Source organism: Lingula anatina, unplaced genomic scaffold (assembly GCF_051362555.1).
Source record: "Lingula anatina isolate TDL-2025a unplaced genomic scaffold, LinAna3.0 unanchor82, whole genome shotgun sequence".
In the NCBI taxonomy this organism is placed as follows: domain Eukaryota; kingdom Metazoa; phylum Brachiopoda; class Lingulata; order Lingulida; family Lingulidae; genus Lingula; species Lingula anatina.
Genome location: NW_028257603.1, coordinates 5,213,099 through 5,232,408, shown reverse-complemented (window position 1 = coordinate 5,232,408; position 19,310 = coordinate 5,213,099). Strand labels below are relative to the sequence as shown.

Below are 19,310 nucleotides of genomic sequence, written 5' to 3'. Positions count from 1 at the left end.
AAAAGTTATTATTGAAACAAATGATTAGGCTTTAATTTAGTCTAGGGACATTTTTCAACAGTTTGTCCGTTGTTTAAATGTTTCTTAGCAACAGTAAATTGCTGACAGAGGAAAAAATCGGCATATTAGCATTTGGGCAGGAGAAAATGCAAAAATCCTACGTAATTGAGTATAGGCTAAGTAAGTCCACTGGTTTCCGCGAATTGTGGGAAAACGACAGATTTAAGTACTTTTGGATTAATATTTTGAAGTCATTAAGAGAACGTCTCTTCAAGAACGGTTCCTAAGTAGCTTCCTCGCTGCCCTCATATTGATTCTTCTTTCTAATCAATGGGATTACAAGCAAAGCGTTAAAAGCAAGAATCTATTTGTTTTCCCACCTGTGTGATTTCCCAACCTTTCAAACGTCAAGTGTTCATGACAAATAGTATAAAAGGATAACTCGGTGGAACAACGGCGGACACGTGGCTTTTTGGCGCGATCTTTGCCGAGCAAGACTGTTTTCCAGACGCAGTTAAAGCCATCAGAAGATAAAACGCGGTAAGGAAAGATGTAAGTTCATAATTGTATCATTCTGTAATTCATTTAATTTCACGACTTATGTGCAATAGTTAATCATATGGTAAAATCTTTTGTAAGAGCGGCCTGTGATGTTTTCATAGTTTATTGAAATGTTAAATGTGTAATATAATAATAAATCTATAGCTGTAGTTTCATTTTTTTTTCATATTTTTATGATTGCTTTTTGTAGACAGTTATTGATACAATAGAAGTAAAATATCATTGCTACTGTCCAAATCTAAAAAACTAATTGCTTAATCTGAGAGTCGATTTTAATGTTTTTGGTTTAACAAAAAATTCCTGTTCGATTGATAGATTGCGATAGGGATGCGCGCCAAGTCTTTAAGCCAACATAAAATTTAATTGGGGTGATTTTGGATGGATTTATTGATGTATTTCTTTGGTTTTACTTTTTGCACAAACATTGGACAAAAGCGATGCTGAAAATTGATATTTTGGAAAATGTTCGAACCGACTGCACCATCATGTCTGTATGTAATATCTGATAACGCAAATCCACGCGGCATACGCAAAGTCACGTAACACACACAGTTATTCAGTCTTTTTTCAGTTTTCGACCGATGGAATAAAGAAACCAGTTGTGTTTCATAAGCTTATAGCATCTAAAATTGGACAGCCGTGTAATATCTAGGTTTGTTACATGAAAATTAAGAAATGGGTGCAGTTTTTTTTTTTTTTTTTTTTCTTTTTTTTTTTAAGCTTTCCGTTAAAGCGGCGTGATCTTTCTTGTCTGTTAAATTATTGTACTGCTTTAGACAAATGTCTTAAGACTATATCAACATGAACATTTCAAAATAGAACTTTTTTAATAAGTGTAACATAAAAAAAAAAAAAAAAAAAAAAAAAAAAAAAAAAAAAAAAAAAAAAAACAATCGAAAGTTTGCAAAAATAAAATATTTCAATAACTAACAAATTTTACGGCAAAACCTAACATTCAGTTCGATTTTTCCCTTTCCTTCACATTTTAAGCAGCATCTCTCCCCTCCTTCTAAAAAGCCTTCCTTACGGCTACGCAAGAAATATCTGATAAACTTTACTCAACAATCGCTGGTCACAGCCCACCGGGCTCAAGTCAGCGACAAAGCCTTGGCAAGCTTTGATTTTTGTGCGTGATGGAATGGCAAACAGTAGGCTATGCACGCCGTGTAAAGTTGTGTAAATTTATTCAATAATTTTCGTCTAACCGATCAGCCTACACCGCTCTAAAAGTTCCCTGGAGTAATTTTCGTCAAATGTGCCTGGTGGAAACAGTGGTTGTTGAATAACAGTGGTTTGACTGTTAAAAAGACAATGCTTTTGGATGTTATTAACTTTTTGCGTTGTTCATAGAAATGGCAAAAAAAGTAAAGCTTTTATCTCTCTGCGGATCTAATGTTGTATGACCACGTTTTCCTTTGATTAAGAAAAGAGACGAGAAACTGACATTGTCTTCTGGTTTATCTCGAGTGGCGTATCCTTACGGGCGATTAATTGACAATAATCTTTGACATTTCAAAGCATATTAATTGTGTTTACTTTCTAATTCATTTGATCATTCTCACGTTTTATCGCTTAACGATAGCTTTCAAGACGCATGACTGTTGAACAAACGCTGGTTCAACATTCCACTTCCCGTCGCTCTGAGGAGCACAAACTAGTTGGCGCGTGTAAAGCTCATCTATTTTTGTCCCCATAGAATTGCTTCCTTCGACTTTTTTATGGCTGTTTTGACACCAGGAAACGAATTAATCAGACTTTTCATGGCCCTTTCACGAGACTCATGTTCAAATGGTTTCACACAATGCTTATTAGGACGTTGACGTGAACAGTCAGGAAAGTCAACGGCGACTAGATAAACGGTCTAATAATTCACTTGACAAAGTTAACATGGTACACGGTGCAAAATGACAACGGTATGAGATTTGCCGGAGGATCTGCTTACCTTTGCTTTTTCATATTTCTTTGTTTCTATACACTTTTTTCAAAAACTGAAAAAGAAAAGAAACGGAAAACTAAAAAAGAAGAAGAATCTACTTTTTATCTATTAAACCTTTCAGTTTACTTATGTACCCAGCTTGCCCCAACAACCCTTTGCCAGGAAGTCTGTAATGGAGTTAGGATTTCTTCACTATAAGAATGAGAGTATGAAAAATGTATAGAGAAGAGTTATTGCTATACGAGTTTGTAATGTACATTATGTCTTAATTTATTTTGATTGTACACGTGAATAAATACATGGATTTAACTACTTGATGTAATGTACATGTATCATAGTTACCAACGTAAATCAGTTATATTTTCATAAACGTATCCTGGATTGCATAAATTCAAAACTCCGTAAGTTTGTGTTTCACGTTTGCAAAACGAATCTGCAGGTGCGTTTAACGAACACATTTATCTGGAGAAAAGGAGCCTTTTCTTTTGTAAGTCTTATCAGAGCGTATGAAATATGAAAGGTGTCGGGATCTAATCGTTTTAAATAAAAAGAACAGATAAGTGAAAGTAAATACAGAAATTATAAGAATACAATTACCCTAGTCCAACCCCCTATTTAAAAATCAGGTAATGAGTCAATTTAAAACACAAATTGTGAAACACCTAACTTGCCGTGTATTGTGATTCTAGCTAGAAGTCACATTTTGTTCTTTTTGAATTATTTTGCTATTTGATCCGAATACATGTATCTTTTATAAACAATATATTTTCGACTTTTGCTCTAGGGGCTCAGCCTAAGCAGACGTAAGTCTCTCCCTATAGTCAGCAATGTAAACGTCTACATTGTCATTTGAGAATTGAATAAACAGACGTTTTGTTTAAAATATTTCTTGTCTTTTTGTCTTGACCATTAAGTAGTTCGCTAATGATAAGCCTCATAGCTTATTGTGTAAATCAATTGACAAACTCTGATCGATTTGTTAATTCTGATGATCCTGCCCAAAGGCAAGGAATTTGACTACTGCGAGAAACCGAACAAATGCTTCTTATGAAGTACGTGCCAGTCGAATTAGGCGTGCACAAATCTTCTTACTTTATCAACAGCTGACGAAAGCAATATTACCGCGCTATTTACGTAACAGGACGAAGCAGGGTTTTGTTCCCGACGGAAAATAAAACCCTTCAATGAAACGAGAGACATTGTGACTGCCGAACTTACTGTTGCGCAATGACAAGAGTTTAGATATCGTACAATTAGCAATTATTTAAGAACGAAAATTGTTTTTATATCATTATTTTTCGAAAAATCTCTTACGTTAGTAATAGCCGCTAATGCAAGATAATACCTGCGCTGTGTGAAGACGTCATAAATCTGCCTTTCCTGATTTTGTTTTTAATTATTCCATAGGTGAAAAATTCTCAGCAAGATGCGCTTTGGTTATGTTTCATACACATACTTTTTATCATTTTATTTCCTCATTTTCTTCATATTATTTTTCTCTTCTTTGGCAATCGATTACACGTCGTAGCAATATTTCGGAGATATTTCGTGAGTTTTCTCTCAAGTTAATTGATAAAACATTTAATCAAATAAGCATAAGCAATTAGCATGTACATAATCGAGTGCGCTACCTGACAATCGTAAGTGCGAGTATCAAAATTCAATAAGCCTGTACCCCAAAAGTCAGTTTGCCAACTCAGTGACCCAAGTCGCCGGGTAAACTCCTATTGATTTATCGGTCCTCTGTCAATGTACTATCATATCACAACAACACACTTAGAAAGGCACTCGCCACGTGCTGCATTAAAAATTCATTGGAACCTGACCTCGAGGGTTAGGAGGGCGGGAAGAAAGTGGCCAGAGAACGTGAAACTCTTGCCAAGTGACTTCTGTTGCACTCGGTGACTTATCAGAGTTTACGAATGAAGGAACAAGAAATTTGTAATCTACCGATCAGGAAAATGATTGTACAAGACAAACACGTAAAGAGGTCTGGGACATTGATCAGAATAACAAATATAAATATATGTGAACGTGTGTGAAAGTTGCGTTTTCCAAAAATATTTTTTTTTGTAATTTATTGTTTAAATGGTTTCGGGTGGGCCTATTACTGTACAAGAGAATATTTGTGTTACTTCCAGAAATCAAGTTTCTGCTGAGCATTGTTATGGAGGCGGAGAACAGGCGCTCAGGTAATGTACATGTATTTATATAATCTATTTATTCAAAAATATGTTGTAGCGTTGGGTTATAAAAAGTATATGCTAAAAGAACGATTTTAGTGGCTGATGGTTGGTACTCTTGTGATATTTAACTTCATACAGCAACATACATTAACGTTATAGGTTTATTATATATACTTCGACAAAGACAAAGGGAACTGTTGCATACACAATGTACGTTGTCTCTCAAATATTGACAGAATTAATTATAAGAATAACATTTTCAATTCTTGAAAAGTATATTTTTAGAATTAATATTTCAGAATGATTCCCATACGTTTTGCATTCCTAACATAAATCATAAGTCATACAGTAGCCAGCTTGCCTTAAAGCGATAGTGATAGAATGATTATTTATATTAGTTTCCCAGCGACTTTGATCCTGCATCCTCACAAACGTCTTTCAATTAAGTGAAGATGGTTTGCCTGAAGTGGAAAGTTTCCAGTAGTGATAATTCTAGAACAGATGTCCCCATATCATAAAGATTACATTGTTTATTGAAAATAAATGAAATTTCAAGGAAAAGAGATTAATCACTACCAATTTTATCAACAGAACAACATAATAAATGTTCTATATTGATTTCCAGGCGAGCGCCTTCTGGACATTCCTTGCAAAGTGTGCGGCGATAGAAGTTCTGGGAAACATTATGGAATATACACATGTGATGGTAAACACTCCTTTCTACATCAATTATTTTCCAATAACAAAAGACAAAAAAGGTTGAAATTGCTTGGAGTTATTCCAAACACAAAGATTTTTCAATCCAGACCAGTTTCAGTTCCGAAATATTTTTACTGTTTTAGGTTGTTCCGGGTTCTTCAAGCGCAGTATTCACAGGAACCGTATGTACACTTGTAAGGCGCAGGGAGAGACGAATGGCAAGTGCCCAATAGACAAGACGCACAGGAACCAGTGCAGGGCATGTCGGCTTAGGAAGTGCTTCGAAGCAGATATGAATAAAGATGGTGAGTAAGCAATCTGCACTTTAAAAAAATCTAGCATTTCCGTGTTCAGTTCCATTTTATTTCGAAAAAAAAAAAGAATATTTGAAATCCACAGAGAAAGATCTACAGTAGAATGTTATATGTTTTTAAAAGCTTTTCTTAAAGGGTAAACAATAACATCCACATTTTGAACTTCGTTTCTCCTCTAGCTGTACAACATGAGCGGGGACCACGAAAACCTAAGGAGAAGACCGCTAGTTACCCAGTCTACGTGGATGTCGCAAATTTGACTCCCCCCAGCAGCAGCTCCTTACAAATACACGACATTCCCATGGACTTGAGGGTTGTTGCTAAGCCCCCAGCGAAGACACTGTCGCTTACAAACAGCGAAGTGCCAACTTTCCTACAAGGTCTTATGACGGCTGAACAGACCCAAGAATGCCCAATGATGACTCCGGCCCTGCACAACCAGGCTTTGCGGCTGGATCTCATCCGCGGATTGAACGGGGAGTACCCATCGGCTTTCAGGGTTCCCTCACAGTTATATGCCCGGGAATCACTCCAAGAAATTACCGCGCGCCTCCTGTTCTCTATCGTCAACTGGATTAGGCAGCTACCTGCATTTGGGACGCTTTCGAAGAAAGATCAGGTAAAACTAAAAGCCGTTGCATAGTTTGGCAATGATAGTGCTAATGAAAACTATTCAGCTGCTATCAGATCGTTCAGTTTTGAAACAACTATAGAAGGTTTCTGGTAGAGGATATTTAAGCTTTGTTTTGCATAATTTGTATTGGTATAGCTGGTGTCAAAGCAGAACAAAAATTTTGGTCTTAAAATCAAAACCTTCTTCCTCCTTCTGTAAAACCTGAACATTATCTTAGAGCCCAAAGGGGTGTTAGTATTATTATTTTATTTTTTATTTATTTCTTTTTTCACATTTACGTCAAGTTATTCTATCAAGCTTCTGATCATTTGATGATTTTCAAGAGCCGTTAAAACTAGTTATAAATGATGTCTGCGTTGTTTTCCAGTTAGTCCTCTTGGGAGACACTTGGAAAGATCTGTTCATCTTAAATCTGGCACAATGGAATATTCCATTAGAGGTCCATTGCATCCTAGAATGTGCCAAACTCACGCCAGAAGAGGTATCGGGAGACAAAATGACAGTCATTCTGTCTGAAATACGCTATATTCGGGACATTGTAGAACGTCTAAAGCAGCAGGAATTGGATACAACGGAGTACGCTTGTCTGAAAGCCATATTGCTATTCAGAACTGGTAAGAAATGAACGTTTATGCCAAGTTACCTTTGCAGGTACTGGTAAAAGCATACGAAAAAGAGTAAATACGTTTAGAGAAAATGAAAAACGCGAAATTATTCCTTTTCCTTTTTTTCGTTTTCTTTAATAATTATCTTTCATAAATTACCAAGGTACAAAATACAAAAATCTGGAACCCGCTGGTCGATGATTTAGTTGTTTAAAAATAATTAAAAACAAAAAGATTCTTCATTTTTAAACTGATAAAGGGTTTTATTTTTATAGAAACGGTCGACATCAGCAATGTGCATCAAATTGAAAGATTACAGGACCAGGCACAAGTTCTTCTTGGGGAATACTGCCGGCAAAGACACCCACTCATGCCGACAAGATTTGGTAAACTGTTGCTTATTCTGCCCTGCCTGCGAGTAGTGAGTGGTAGGCTTGTGGAAAAACTCTTCTTCCAGGAAACAATCGGCAGCATACCAATAGAAAGACTTGTTGCTGACATATACTGCGGTGAAAAGAGTGCCAGTTAATTTCGATTTGGACGTTGCATCAGTTGAGCCACATGAGCCGACCACTGACTCTCATACTTTGTGCTCGTGTTCACAGCTATCACACTTCAGCTGCCCTAAAAATGCAGGGGCGTCTGCTGGCCGCGAATGTAGGGTCCGGTATAACAGAGAGTCCGGAGGACACTCTATATTAAGAATATTCAGGGTCCGGAGGTACCCTGTATTTCAAAGCAGGACCCCTGGTTTCTGAATCTGACAGTCCGGGACTCTGTATCACACCGGACTCTCAGTTCCGTCACACCGGTTTATTTTCCAAAAATAATGTTTGTTTATATTTTTGCAATACGTTTTGCTGTTTGGTGTCTGTATGTTTGGCAGCGTCGTTTAAGTCCGATACGCCTGTTGTTCAACTTACAAGTGTCAAACCGTATTTATGTTTAACTTCAAAACTGCTATTAGCTATTCTTCTTATTATTTGATAAAATGGCAGGCTCAGGTCGAAACTCAGCATGATCGGTTGATTTTTATGAAAGGTATCAATTTCTGAGTGTATTTTAGCGATGTTCACGTAAATAGTCTGAAAGTTCCAATAAAACTTATAGCAATGGGAATGGATTTTTTCTTTAGTGTCTGTATATTTGCTAGCTTCGCAATGTAGTTTTAGTCGCAGGCTAGGCACAAATGTGCAATATTGGTAAATTAAACGCCTTCTATGATTTGTGCGTGGAAGCACATGTACATGTATTTGATCTTCACGCGTACTAATCTGTGGATGACGCCTGTGGATTTTCTTTTTTTACCCATAACCTCATCAAGTGCCGATCCATTACTTACAGTATTGATTGATGTCAATTTAATCCTTCCCGGAACTAATGAACCCTAGATAATGGTACAGTGGTGGTTTAAGGGGGGTGTCAGATGGTCATGACCCCTTCGATTTCTGAAAAAAATCACACCAATGGTCCCCTCTTAAAATTAGAAATTTGACTAGCTGAATCATAGTTCTAAACCGTACGAAATGACACCGTTCGCCCTCTAAAATATCAAAAATTTCGGGCCCCGGACTCCCCCTTCAAATAATCCTGGATCCGCCCCTATGGTGGTTTATTCAGTTCAATAGTTTATTGATGCATTTCACAACATTTCGGGTACACACCAACTATCCGAAGGTTCTACAATCCGCATCGCTCTAATCGCCGACTTACTCCAACCCAATTTTGTAATTAGCATCAAGGTGTAGTTCGTAAGACGCGTAGACCGTGGCCACTTACGATGACAAAGAAAAAGTTACAAGGAAAACCGTACACCATTCCCAGCAGGCAAATTATGTTGTTTTAACGTTGAAACAACGTTGAACCATAACGTTGAAAGGACATTGAATAAACGTTGGATTTGAAAGTTGTGTCAACCTCAGATAACAACGTTGTATCAACGTCAGAAAACAATGTGATATCAACCCCACCCAGCGGGAAATTTGCTTGGATGTGTTTGGCAGTAGGACATGTAGGACATGTTTGATGGCTAAATATAGGGTATAAATGTATGGCCTTTAAGTTTAAACTTCCAAGGTTCAGATATATATATATATATATATATATATATATATGTAACAAGGTCACTATCACCTCAATCTGTCTATCTATAACAGGTTACCAAAAACTGTTAACTCCTTCATATTTACAGCAACTTATTTATCCTAGTGTTAGCTGACCTTGCAAGCAATTCAGTTTATTGGAATGTATTTCTGAATAACAAGTTAAGAAAATTCACTAGTTAACTAAAGACACAAAACAACTGTCACTTTTACTTTAAAACCATTTTGTTATTATTTTGATAAATTTAGTTACAGTTACAGGGTTGATTTTATTCGACGCCCGTGGCAAAAGTAATCTTGGCTGAATTAACAAGGATAGAAATTATCCTCTATGTAAAGCGTACGGCACTGCCGCAGTACATTGATCTCTTCCCCTGAGAGTCCATCTCTGATCTCGAATCCTTAATTTCAGATTGCTTGGATTTCACTGGGCGCCACCAGTTGCCGGGAGAAGGTTTTGTCACGAACAAAAAATGCAAAATTATTACAGACTTTTTTAAGTTCTCCAGGTAAAAATTATAAATTAGCACAAGCATATGGGTTTTCATATATTTATATGTATGACATTTCTTCTGTAATGTTTGAGGGTAATAGTTCGCCACTGAACATGCATTTGACCGTGACCATTCGTGAACAGTTTCATCCACAGTCCCTCGACTAAAATGAGCCGTACCTGTCTGTAATTTGCATAACAATAACTTGCTCACGTTAGTGCGATCTGTTTTTCCGAATGCTCACTAGGCAGTAAGACACAGCTGGGTGAAGACGCAATGTTGTTCAACGTGTGGTGCAGTTGCAAGGTCGAGCTTTTATGAGGCGTAGAAGCAAATGCATGTTTCGTAAGTATCACTTTTTCATCAGTAACTTATGTCAGTTGATAGAAAGAGTAGAAGAATGCAAGAAAATTTACGAAAAGTATTTACTTGTATATCATTACTATTTGTTATATTTTGCCTGCCGTTTCTGTTATGTCACTCAAAGTATCATTAAGCAAATTAGTAAATGGGCACACTACTAAAAAGATCACAGAATGATTTAGATGATAATACCGTACTTGTCACTGTTCTGAGCTTTTGATTCTTAGACAAGCGTGCCCCATGAACGTGTACATCAATTTTATAGTCAAAGTTTATCAAAAATTCAAACGTCTCCTTTTACGACAATCACGATAGTTTAAAATATAAAATCAGTTTTTGTAGGTTTGTTTATTTTATTATACATGTACCTGTAAAATGTTTGTAAGCAGTGTTGAAATACTGGAAATGATTTAAACTAAAGAGAAATATGGCTCCCAAACGCGTGGTGCAAAGCGACTTTAGATATTACAACATAACATAGTAGGTAAAATAAATAAACGTCCCTTGTGATGATCTCCACAAATTAGAGAAGTGTTTTCAATATTTATTTTTTCAAAGCAAAACACCTGAAATATCTTTATTACTAACTTAAGGTCTTAATTTTGGCGTTAGGCAACATAGATATCGATTACTTTTTTGGGTTGCTATCTGAGCCTGAACTTTGGACAAGTCAGTAAACACCCACATCATTTCAAGTATCCTCTTCTCTTAGATGTAAAATGCATTGGTCGTATTTTCCGAGTCTCCCCGTTTAGTCAGATATTGCTAACATTACCTTCTCATTTCAGAAGTCCACTGAGATGCTGAGAACTGCACGACACCCGCCTGCTAGCAACCAAGCCGGTCATTCACGTTCTGGAACCCTACGCACATCCATGCATCTTTTGTTTTAAAATTGAATAAAACGTTTGTAATAACTTGGTTTTTTATTTCGATATGAAATAATGATAAAAATATTAGTAATAGTAGATGGTTAGGGGTAAAGTTATGAAGATATGATTATTGTCTGTGCACTTTCAAATTAAATCTGTTAAAAATGATCTGTAATCATTGTGTTTGGGATAGATGATTTCTACAGTAACAGAAGATGTCTTAAATCGAAGGTTTTAAAAGGTTTGTTAATATGCCCAGTATTTTGTAAATAACTGAAGTTGAGAATTTAAAAAATACATCCGCAGGATTTTCCAACAGCCCACATTTATAAATATAATTTTTATGAATTTACGATCTTGCCTTTTGGGAAATCTGCCCTACATTTTATTATATGGAGAGAAGGTTTTTTATATCTATTGGATTAAATAAGTTCGTCCTTTGGGATATAATTTTCTTAATTTAATATAGGTCCAGGTTTTAAGGGTTCTGGTTTGCTACAGAAAATTTATTCAAATTTCACGACATCATCAGATTAATACTTCAATCTTAAATTAAAACAAATATGACGATCATGACACACTTTAGAAAAGGCAACAGTTGAAATTTGCTCCACCCAAAAATTAGGTCTGCATATTCCAATATATTTGAAAATATCTCATTAAAATCATAAATAGAATATATTGATCTTTTGATTTAATTTTGTGACCTAGATTTATTTCCACACAGTCCCAAATGTGCAGACAAAAATGTAATCTTTTTAATAAATTGTAAAAAATATAGTTTTTCAGCCAAATAATGTCTTTTTAATGTCTTTTTCTGCATGATACAAAGTCTTAACCCCTTAAAACTTGGTAAAACAATACTAAAAATATAGTGTTCTTTTATACACCTAATTGCAGTGGCATTAATATGTAATTTGTGATTTTACTTGTGTGCTCTCCCCAAAAAGAACGGTCTCGACCCACCTGTCACCCCTCAAACGGAATGGACTCGCCCCACCTGGCATCCCTTAGATGGAATGGACTCGCCCCACCCCTCAAATAGAATGGACTCGTCCCACCTGTCACCCCTCAGATGGAATGGACTCGCCCCACCTGTCACCCCTCATATGGAATGTACGCGTCCCACCTGTCACCCCTCAGATGAAATGGACTCGTCCCACCTGTCACCCCTCAGATGGAATGGACTCGCCCCACCTGTCACCCCTCATATGGAATGGACTCGTCCCACCTGTCACCCCTCAGATGGAATGGACTCGCCCCACCTGCCACCCCTCAAATGGAATGGACTCGTCCCACCTGTCACCCCTCAGATGGAATGGACTCGCCCCTCCTGTCACCCCTCAGATGGAATGGACTCGCCCCACCTGTCACCCCTCAGATGAAATGGACTCGCCCCACCTGTAACCCCTTAAATGGAGTAAACTCGACCCACTTGTCAACTTTCAACTGTCATCCACATCAATGCATTCACACAAACCAAACTCGTATCAAACTATAAAACAAAGTCCTTGTGTGATATTTTTTTATTTAGGGTATCTTTAGAGACAGAAAATCATGGTGAAGAAATAAAATAGTCATATAATATAATAAAATATTAATTATTGACATTTCGGGGCCGTGGTTTGGTTTGCATTGGAACTATTTCCTATTACTTTCTCTATTTGGATTTCAATACCAGCATCCATGCTTTTTACTAAAAGAAACCAACATCTAGAAAGGGTGTCGATAGCTTGTCCTAATTAAGGTATAATTTGAATATAAAAATACTCGATTACTGTGTTTTGAAAGTCGCAATAAAAGCATGTTCCATTTTCGCCATATTGCATGTGCGGTGCGTGGTCGTTCGAGCACGTCAGTGCCTGCGTGTGTGCCCGTGTAAGGTTCCAAAATACGACTAGAAGGCTTTGGAAGATTCTATCAATGAGACGCTCGTGCATTTCGCGGGATCACTGCAGAGTTGGCAGTTCTGAAATGTCAAAACAATGTTTTAATTACGATTTTAAAATGATATCCCAATGCAATAAAATTAGAACTAAGATAAGATAACGAAAAGAACATAATTCTAAACGACAAAGAGTTTAAACGACAGGGAGATCTGAATAGATATTAGCTCACTTCATCGTAAGACAAAGTAAACTATTTCAAAATAAACGTAAACTTCTTCGGCTTTGGTCTTTGTAACGTACGTTTTTGTCTAATTACACTACCTAATAAGTGGCATAAACCAAGTCAATCAGTGTGAAAGTTTCTTGACTGAGTGCAGCTACTGTACGGTAACCTACATTGCAACATGAAAGGGCGAAAACTTCGGCAAGCCGTACATTTACGTATGCACTGTACGTCTACCACATTATCAAATAACTTCTTTCCACTTGTAAAGGCTAGTAGGCGATATTCTACTCACAAAACATATTTGCCTCAACTGTGGCTTCACCAAAAAATGTAAGCCTACACAGTGGGTCCAAGCTTCAACGCTGAAAAAAATTGTTCGGCACAATGACTTCACCACATCTATCAATGCAGGTCGTCTTCTTACAGGGTCTAGCTGTCAAGTGACCAGCCAGGAGCATAGGTCGCAATGTGATGCGTGACTTATTGTTATGCAAATCACAACTGGTACAGTGAATGGCACATTTTGATTGAGGAGTTGCTGTGGAAATCGGTCCCAAAGAACGGCGAATCTATAGAATATATATATATATATCCATAGAATATTATTTTACTATAAGGCTATAACCCTCGGCCGCATAGACCTATTTGTCACCATACATCATATTTCTCAACAGTTTATATTAAGTCAAAAATTAAAAATAACAATGAAGATAGATATAACAAATCGCTGCGCGGGATGAAATTTACATATATTTGTACGCCCCCGGACTATCGATTGCAGATATATATGTACAGGCCCGTAGCCAGCAGTTTGAAATGGGGGGTTCTTCCTTTGAAAAAGTGGACCTTTTACCAAGAAAGTTTCGTGTACATAGATAAAACTTTACTCAGAGGGGACCTTTTTCGGCAAAAAGGGGGGTTCTTTCGACCCCCCCCCCCCCCCCCCCATGGCTACGGGCCTGATATATACGAGTAGGCCTATGTATTTCCAAACTGGCCTGCTCTAAGCTTCTGCGGCGCCGTGGTCAAAGAATACTATTTAACCATGATTAAGGGAAGTTATTGAAGTCATCAATTTCAGATTTTAGAGATACTAATAAACTTACCTTTTTTTAACACCGGTCGTATTCACAAAAGATCGTAAATATTACAGAGAGAAGGAAAAAATACCCTAGAGAAAGGGTGGGGGCGGGTGTGAAGGAGCGCACTGTTCTCCCCTCCATTTTCTGCATGTTATATCTTGAAGACTGGAGATAGGCCCCTTTCTCAACTTTTGCAGCTAGAAAGACAGATATTTTATTAATCTGAATTCTATAGCCATTTTCTTTTCACATAACCAGCAAGTGAAGCAGTCAGAATAGAATGGGCAAAATACTGTCAACACGTTTATATGTATTGCTAGCGAATGTTTCCCCTAAAAGCTGTGACTGTAAATAACATTTTTTTCAAGCCTGTTGTGATTGGACAGCCACACATAAGACTGAAAATGAGATAATTAACAACAGCAATTAGCAAAAATGAGTTTTTATTAGAAGCACTAACTTTTTCTGCACTCTTGTTAAAGCAGTGCAAGAAATGCAATACAAATAAATATACATTTTTGTTTTGTGATACTGTGACTTTTATGTCGTTGATACAAATACTTTGTTCTCAGGTTATAAACAATAACAATACAGCTATTTTTAATATTTCCCTTCTTAACATGTCCCTTCAAGTAAGTGATAACATTTGGTCATGCAACTTTCACTGTTTTTGCTTGTTGTAAATTTTTTTTTCTCAACTCGGAACTATTTTCAGAATGGCACAAGTTATGAGAAACTGCTTCTCAGAGCTTTTGGAGACTCATCAGTCAAAAAAAAAAAAAAAAAAAAAAAAAAAGCATTAACCCATATTTCCACCAACTTACAAATATGCATTTTTTATTAATCAATATGAAAATTAGGAAACTAGATACAAAGCTTCAAAATGAATCACACTTACGAATTTCTACCAAATGTACAATTTGTACTGAGTGTCAGTATAGGAGTAAACACATGACAATCTCCAACGTGCATGGAACATGCCATATGGGAAATTGAGGGGGTTTGTTAGTCAAAATCTTTGCCAAAATTTTCCAAACATTCATAAACAGTTCAATATTAATTATGGCATATCCACAACTGATTTTCCAAATAAATAAATTTAAAAAAATTAAAAAAAATTTTTTTTTCTCTAAAAGAATTCCAAAATATTTCTACTTCTAAATAAATAGGAACCTGACACCTTGAGATTTGAAAGATTCAAGGACAATCTCTCCTGGACAACCTCACCCCTTCACAGTGGAGTGGCAAAACAAAATGTGGCAGTTAGTTCATTAAAGGGATACCTGGATGGGTGACATTATCCATTTACCCCACCTCTAGCTTGAGATACATTTTGATTAAAGGCAGGCATTTAAAGTTTGTCTCAGTGTTGCATTTTCATTTTCAGTATGATATTGATTACAGGAGGGGTGTGTGTGTGTCCTGATACCTTGAACAACATACATCCAGTTTTCTAAGGCCCAATTCACATAAAAACAAAGGTCTACCTTGATATACCCAACTCTGCTGGGATTTTTGCTAAGTGCAATCAGCTTAAAAGATTAGTACATTTTCTGGTGTTAAGAATACAGAAAGCTAGTGACTATTATGAGTACTGGTATGTTGGAAACAAGAGGAGGCAAATCAATCTGTTCAGCTGATTGCACTTAGCGAGAGTCCTCACAGAGCTGGGTTGAACCACATGGACTGATGGTGTATCTATAGGAATGGGGTCTTACATACATGACCAACCAAAACTACAAAACAGTTTAACTTATTTGTTATGTCTTCTTGTATTGGGCATTGCCAATCATGCATAATAATCACTAAACAGGATTTGGACTGAGGTTCCTTGGGTCCCATGGCTCAAGTTGCATCCGTGCTGCCATGAGCCAAATGTCAGCCTCAATGTCACTGCATGAGACTGTTATGTGGGAATGTAATGATATCTTTATATCTTTTTTACTACTGGATAGACCACCCATGTCCTTATGTGCTTGCTAAACCAATTTCCTTACCTACAATGTGAGGATCAAATAATTATAATAATCATCTAGCTAATTGTAACTTGAACTTCAGAATGAAAACATTTGTTTTAATACTTCCTTTGCTCTTAGATTATGCTTTTATATTTTCAAGAAACATGGGAACATCTCATTTAAAACATTTTAGTACGTAGCAGTTGACAGTATTTCAAAAAAGAAGTGAACAGCCATTTCTCAATACATCAGACTGTATCAAATTGCAATGACAGGCCCGTAGCCAGCAATTTCAAAAGGGGGGTTCTGTTTCTGAAAAAGTGGACCTTTTTCCTTAAAAACTTTATGTACCTAGATCAAATTTTACCCAGAGTGGACCTTTTCCCAGCAAAAGGGGCGGTTCTTTCGAACCCCCCGAACCCCCCTGGCTACGGGCCTGAATGAATACTGTGCATTTTTTATTTATCTGCATCATAAAGAAATCAATCATGATCTGAAATCCCTTTCAGAATTAACACTAGCTGAATGTACCATCCACTTTAATTGTCGCCTGCCTATTATTGTACTCTTGGCAGTGTATCACAACCAGATAGCTTCTAGCTCTGTAGGCAGGTGGTTTAAATGAGTTCTGTTTTGAAAAAATACATCAAAACATGTGAATTGATATTTTCAACAGATTCTGTGTCTGCAAAAAAAAAACTGAAAATGCCTCTTACTACATTTGTATAGATTTAACTTTATATAGTGATTTTTATAAATCCAGGCTCTACAATTTTTCTACCAGAGTTGTTTAACAACGATTCTTTGCATAAATTAGAACATACATTGTACCTGAATATATACATACAGTATCCATCACAGTACTAACAGAGTCTACATATAAGACAAAACAGCACACAGCTAAGAAAACACAAAAAGAGCTTCCCATCTTGTCATCTTGTTAACAGCAGCTAGTCCTTAAACATTTTCTTAAACAAGATTTGGGTCTGGAGAGGTTCTTTGTGATGAGACAAAAACTCCACTTGTATCCTCTATAATATGCTAATGTTGCTACAAGTATATTACTGTGTTAATAACCAGAGATAAGTTGTTTTGAAACCTCTTGTTTAGAACAGTTTCTACTACCAGTGCCGGAACTGCATGTGACCCAGGTTCTAGCCATGGTTTGTTCCTCTCAGCCTCTGGTGGGATAGGTTTATGCTGACAATGTGCTTCCCCCAGACCATCTCTAAAAACAATTCATGTTCATTTTGAATGTGATGGTAGAACACCCCTCCATTTTGGCTGGAAGTGAAAATGAATTTTCTTTATAGACTTTGCCTTGATTGAATAAAGACTGATATCTGATCAGTGTTAGATCCCATTCCCATACCTAGATCAATCTAGCTGGATCAACCTATCTCTGCCTAAGTGGTGCTGATGTCTGGCACCCCTACTGAAGCTGTTAGGAAGTAATTTACAATCGTTTAGCTGCTTCAGTAGGCATGTCAGACATCTAAGCTGCTTTATCCTGAACGCAACTTAGTCAGAATCCACTCGGAGATGGGTCGATCATGCTAGATTGATCTAGGTATGGGAATGGGGACTAAGTCCATATAATTTTTGTTACCTGATAAGTATATTATAATATACATACATAATTTATAATTTAAAGTGTATACTTAAATTTAGACTGTGGTATTACACTGTGAGATTTTTGTCAAATAAATAAATAAACACAACACTGCAGCAATATCTCACCAAAACATTTCCGTAGTCTTGCTCGCATTCCCAATAGTGAGAGTATAATTTATATGTCTTTGATCCATGCATCCAGATCTCTTGTACTCTTTGTCTGTCCAGCATAAAATATAAAATTGCAAAAAAAGAGCTTTTGAATTCTTAGTTTATAACTCTATTAAAAAAAGAAAACATCTGCGATGGAAAAAAAGCTCACTTATTTTCTCTACCTGAAAATATAGAAAATGGTGCAACAGTTTGTGTTGTTCCCATGCATATCTACTCACAGTGATATCAGATTCTTCTTTCCAAGATTTTTGGCCCCATGCAAAATAAGCCATACATGTTTTATCCCAGGTCAATTTTTTCCTGGAATATTGAGTTTGCATAAAATTAGATGAATACACTAGAATAACAAAAATGTGTAACTTTATAATCACATACATGACATGTACATGTAGTCACATTTCAAATAATGAATTTGCTTTCTAATTATAATAGTAAGACGTAAATGGCATGTACTTGCCTAAGTGTGCAACATTGGCATCAGTGAGAACTTCTGTGAGAACCAGTTTAAACTAGAAACACCATTAAAGATTAAAATGCTCCTTATTCACGTAACTTTTAATTAGCAAAAAATATTGTCATGTTTTGTGAACATTCAGATACCAATTTTTTCCTGGAATATTGAGTTTGCATAAAATTAGATGAATACACTAGAATAACAAAAATGTGTAACTTTATAATCACATACATGACATGTACATGTAGTCACATTTCAAATAATGAATTTGTTTTCTAATTATAATAGTAAGACGTAAATGGCATGTACTTGCCTAAGTGTGCAACATTGGCATCAGTGAGAACTTCTGTGAGAACCAGTTTAAACTAGAAACACCATTAAAGATTAAAATGCTCCTTATTCACGTAACTTTTAATTAGCAAAAAATATTGTCATGTTTTGTGAACATTCAGATACCAATTTTTTTAAAAAAATTTTAGCCCAAAATCACAATCATGACATCTTTGTGTGTTTCATGAAAAGACTAGATTATCCGGCTTCTTCCTTAGGAATAAACTGTGAGTCACAAAACCGCATTTCAGTTACAGTATCCAGCAAACATTAAATATTTCAGTAGGTGAGATAGTAAGCCTACATGTATCGTAGCAGTACCCAGTACGAGTGGTTTGGGATTGCAAATGCGTTACAGGAGGAAACGTTAGCGCTTACTTACGCTACTTACCTTCCACTACCAGGCATTTTGGTTTCCCCGCCACGTGCACGGTACCTTCCTACATGTATTTGAAAACTGCTCATAGTGAATATAACTTGCTTACCTGTTAAGGTTCTCTAAACATGCGTGGTCTCTCTTCACTCATGAATTAATTGTGTTTGTTTACATATCGAATCTGACTCGAGAACCCGCGTTATTTCAAACTGTGTCAAGATGGCTTACAAACGGGGCGTGGCAGCTGCAGACGGTGATTATTATTATTATTATTATTATTATTATTATTGATATTGATTAAGGCCATTTATCTGTCATGTTATGTTTTAAACGTTGTAATTGTCCTTAGATTAATTCAACAAGAAGTAACTGTTGCACTAAGAATGTGTTTTAAATGTTAATATTAGCACTGTAACATTAATGTGATTTATTCTGAAATGT

General features: G+C 36.4%; 1 protein-coding gene and 3 long non-coding RNA genes across 5 annotated transcripts; 2 read left to right on the top strand and 2 right to left on the bottom strand.

Annotated features, from left to right (window-relative positions):
• Window positions 1–4,664: 4,664 nt before the first annotated feature.
• LOC106168810 (nuclear receptor subfamily 2 group E member 1) lies at window positions 4,665–8,069 on the top strand. Its single transcript, XM_013547999.2, has 6 exons — window positions 4,665–4,689; window positions 5,309–5,389; window positions 5,526–5,687; window positions 5,876–6,315; window positions 6,698–6,944; window positions 7,211–8,069. The coding sequence occupies exons 1-6, from the start codon at window positions 4,665–4,667 to the stop codon at window positions 7,462–7,464; spliced, it is 1,209 nt and encodes a 402-aa protein (XP_013403453.2). The 3' UTR covers window positions 7,465–8,069.
• Window positions 8,070–9,431: 1,362 nt separating this feature from the next.
• On the top strand, window positions 9,432–12,735 carry LOC147759261 (uncharacterized). Of its 2 annotated transcripts, XR_015331673.1 has the most exons (4): window positions 9,432–9,546; window positions 9,779–9,876; window positions 10,683–10,800; window positions 11,717–12,735. It is a non-coding gene; the product is annotated as an uncharacterized LOC147759261 (long non-coding RNA). The 2 variants fall into 2 exon arrangements; XR_015331672.1 differs by having other exon boundaries at window positions 10,683–12,735.
• LOC147759260 (uncharacterized) lies at window positions 12,275–13,624 on the bottom strand. The gene is made up of 2 exons (XR_015331671.1): window positions 13,174–13,624; window positions 12,275–12,735 (listed from the first exon to the last, which is right to left on the bottom strand). It is a non-coding gene; the product is annotated as an uncharacterized LOC147759260 (long non-coding RNA).
• Window positions 13,625–14,389: 765 nt separating this feature from the next.
• LOC147759259 (uncharacterized) lies at window positions 14,390–18,926 on the bottom strand. Its single transcript, XR_015331659.1, has 3 exons — window positions 18,885–18,926; window positions 17,662–17,755; window positions 14,390–17,205 (listed from the first exon to the last, which is right to left on the bottom strand). It is a non-coding gene; the product is annotated as an uncharacterized LOC147759259 (long non-coding RNA).
• Between the last annotated feature and the right edge of the window lie 384 nt (window positions 18,927–19,310).

Bases quoted from the DNA above. Each gene is read 5' to 3' on its own strand.
- LOC106168810 (XM_013547999.2), top strand. From the start codon at position 4,665: ATGGAGGCGGAGAACAGGCGCTCAG. The intron at 4,690-5,308 runs GTAATGTACATG...ATTGATTTCCAG, and splicing joins GGCGGAGAACAGGCGCTCAG to GCGAGCGCCTTCTGGACATT. The intron at 5,688-5,875 runs GTGAGTAAGCAA...TTTCTCCTCTAG, and splicing joins AGCAGATATGAATAAAGATG to CTGTACAACATGAGCGGGGA.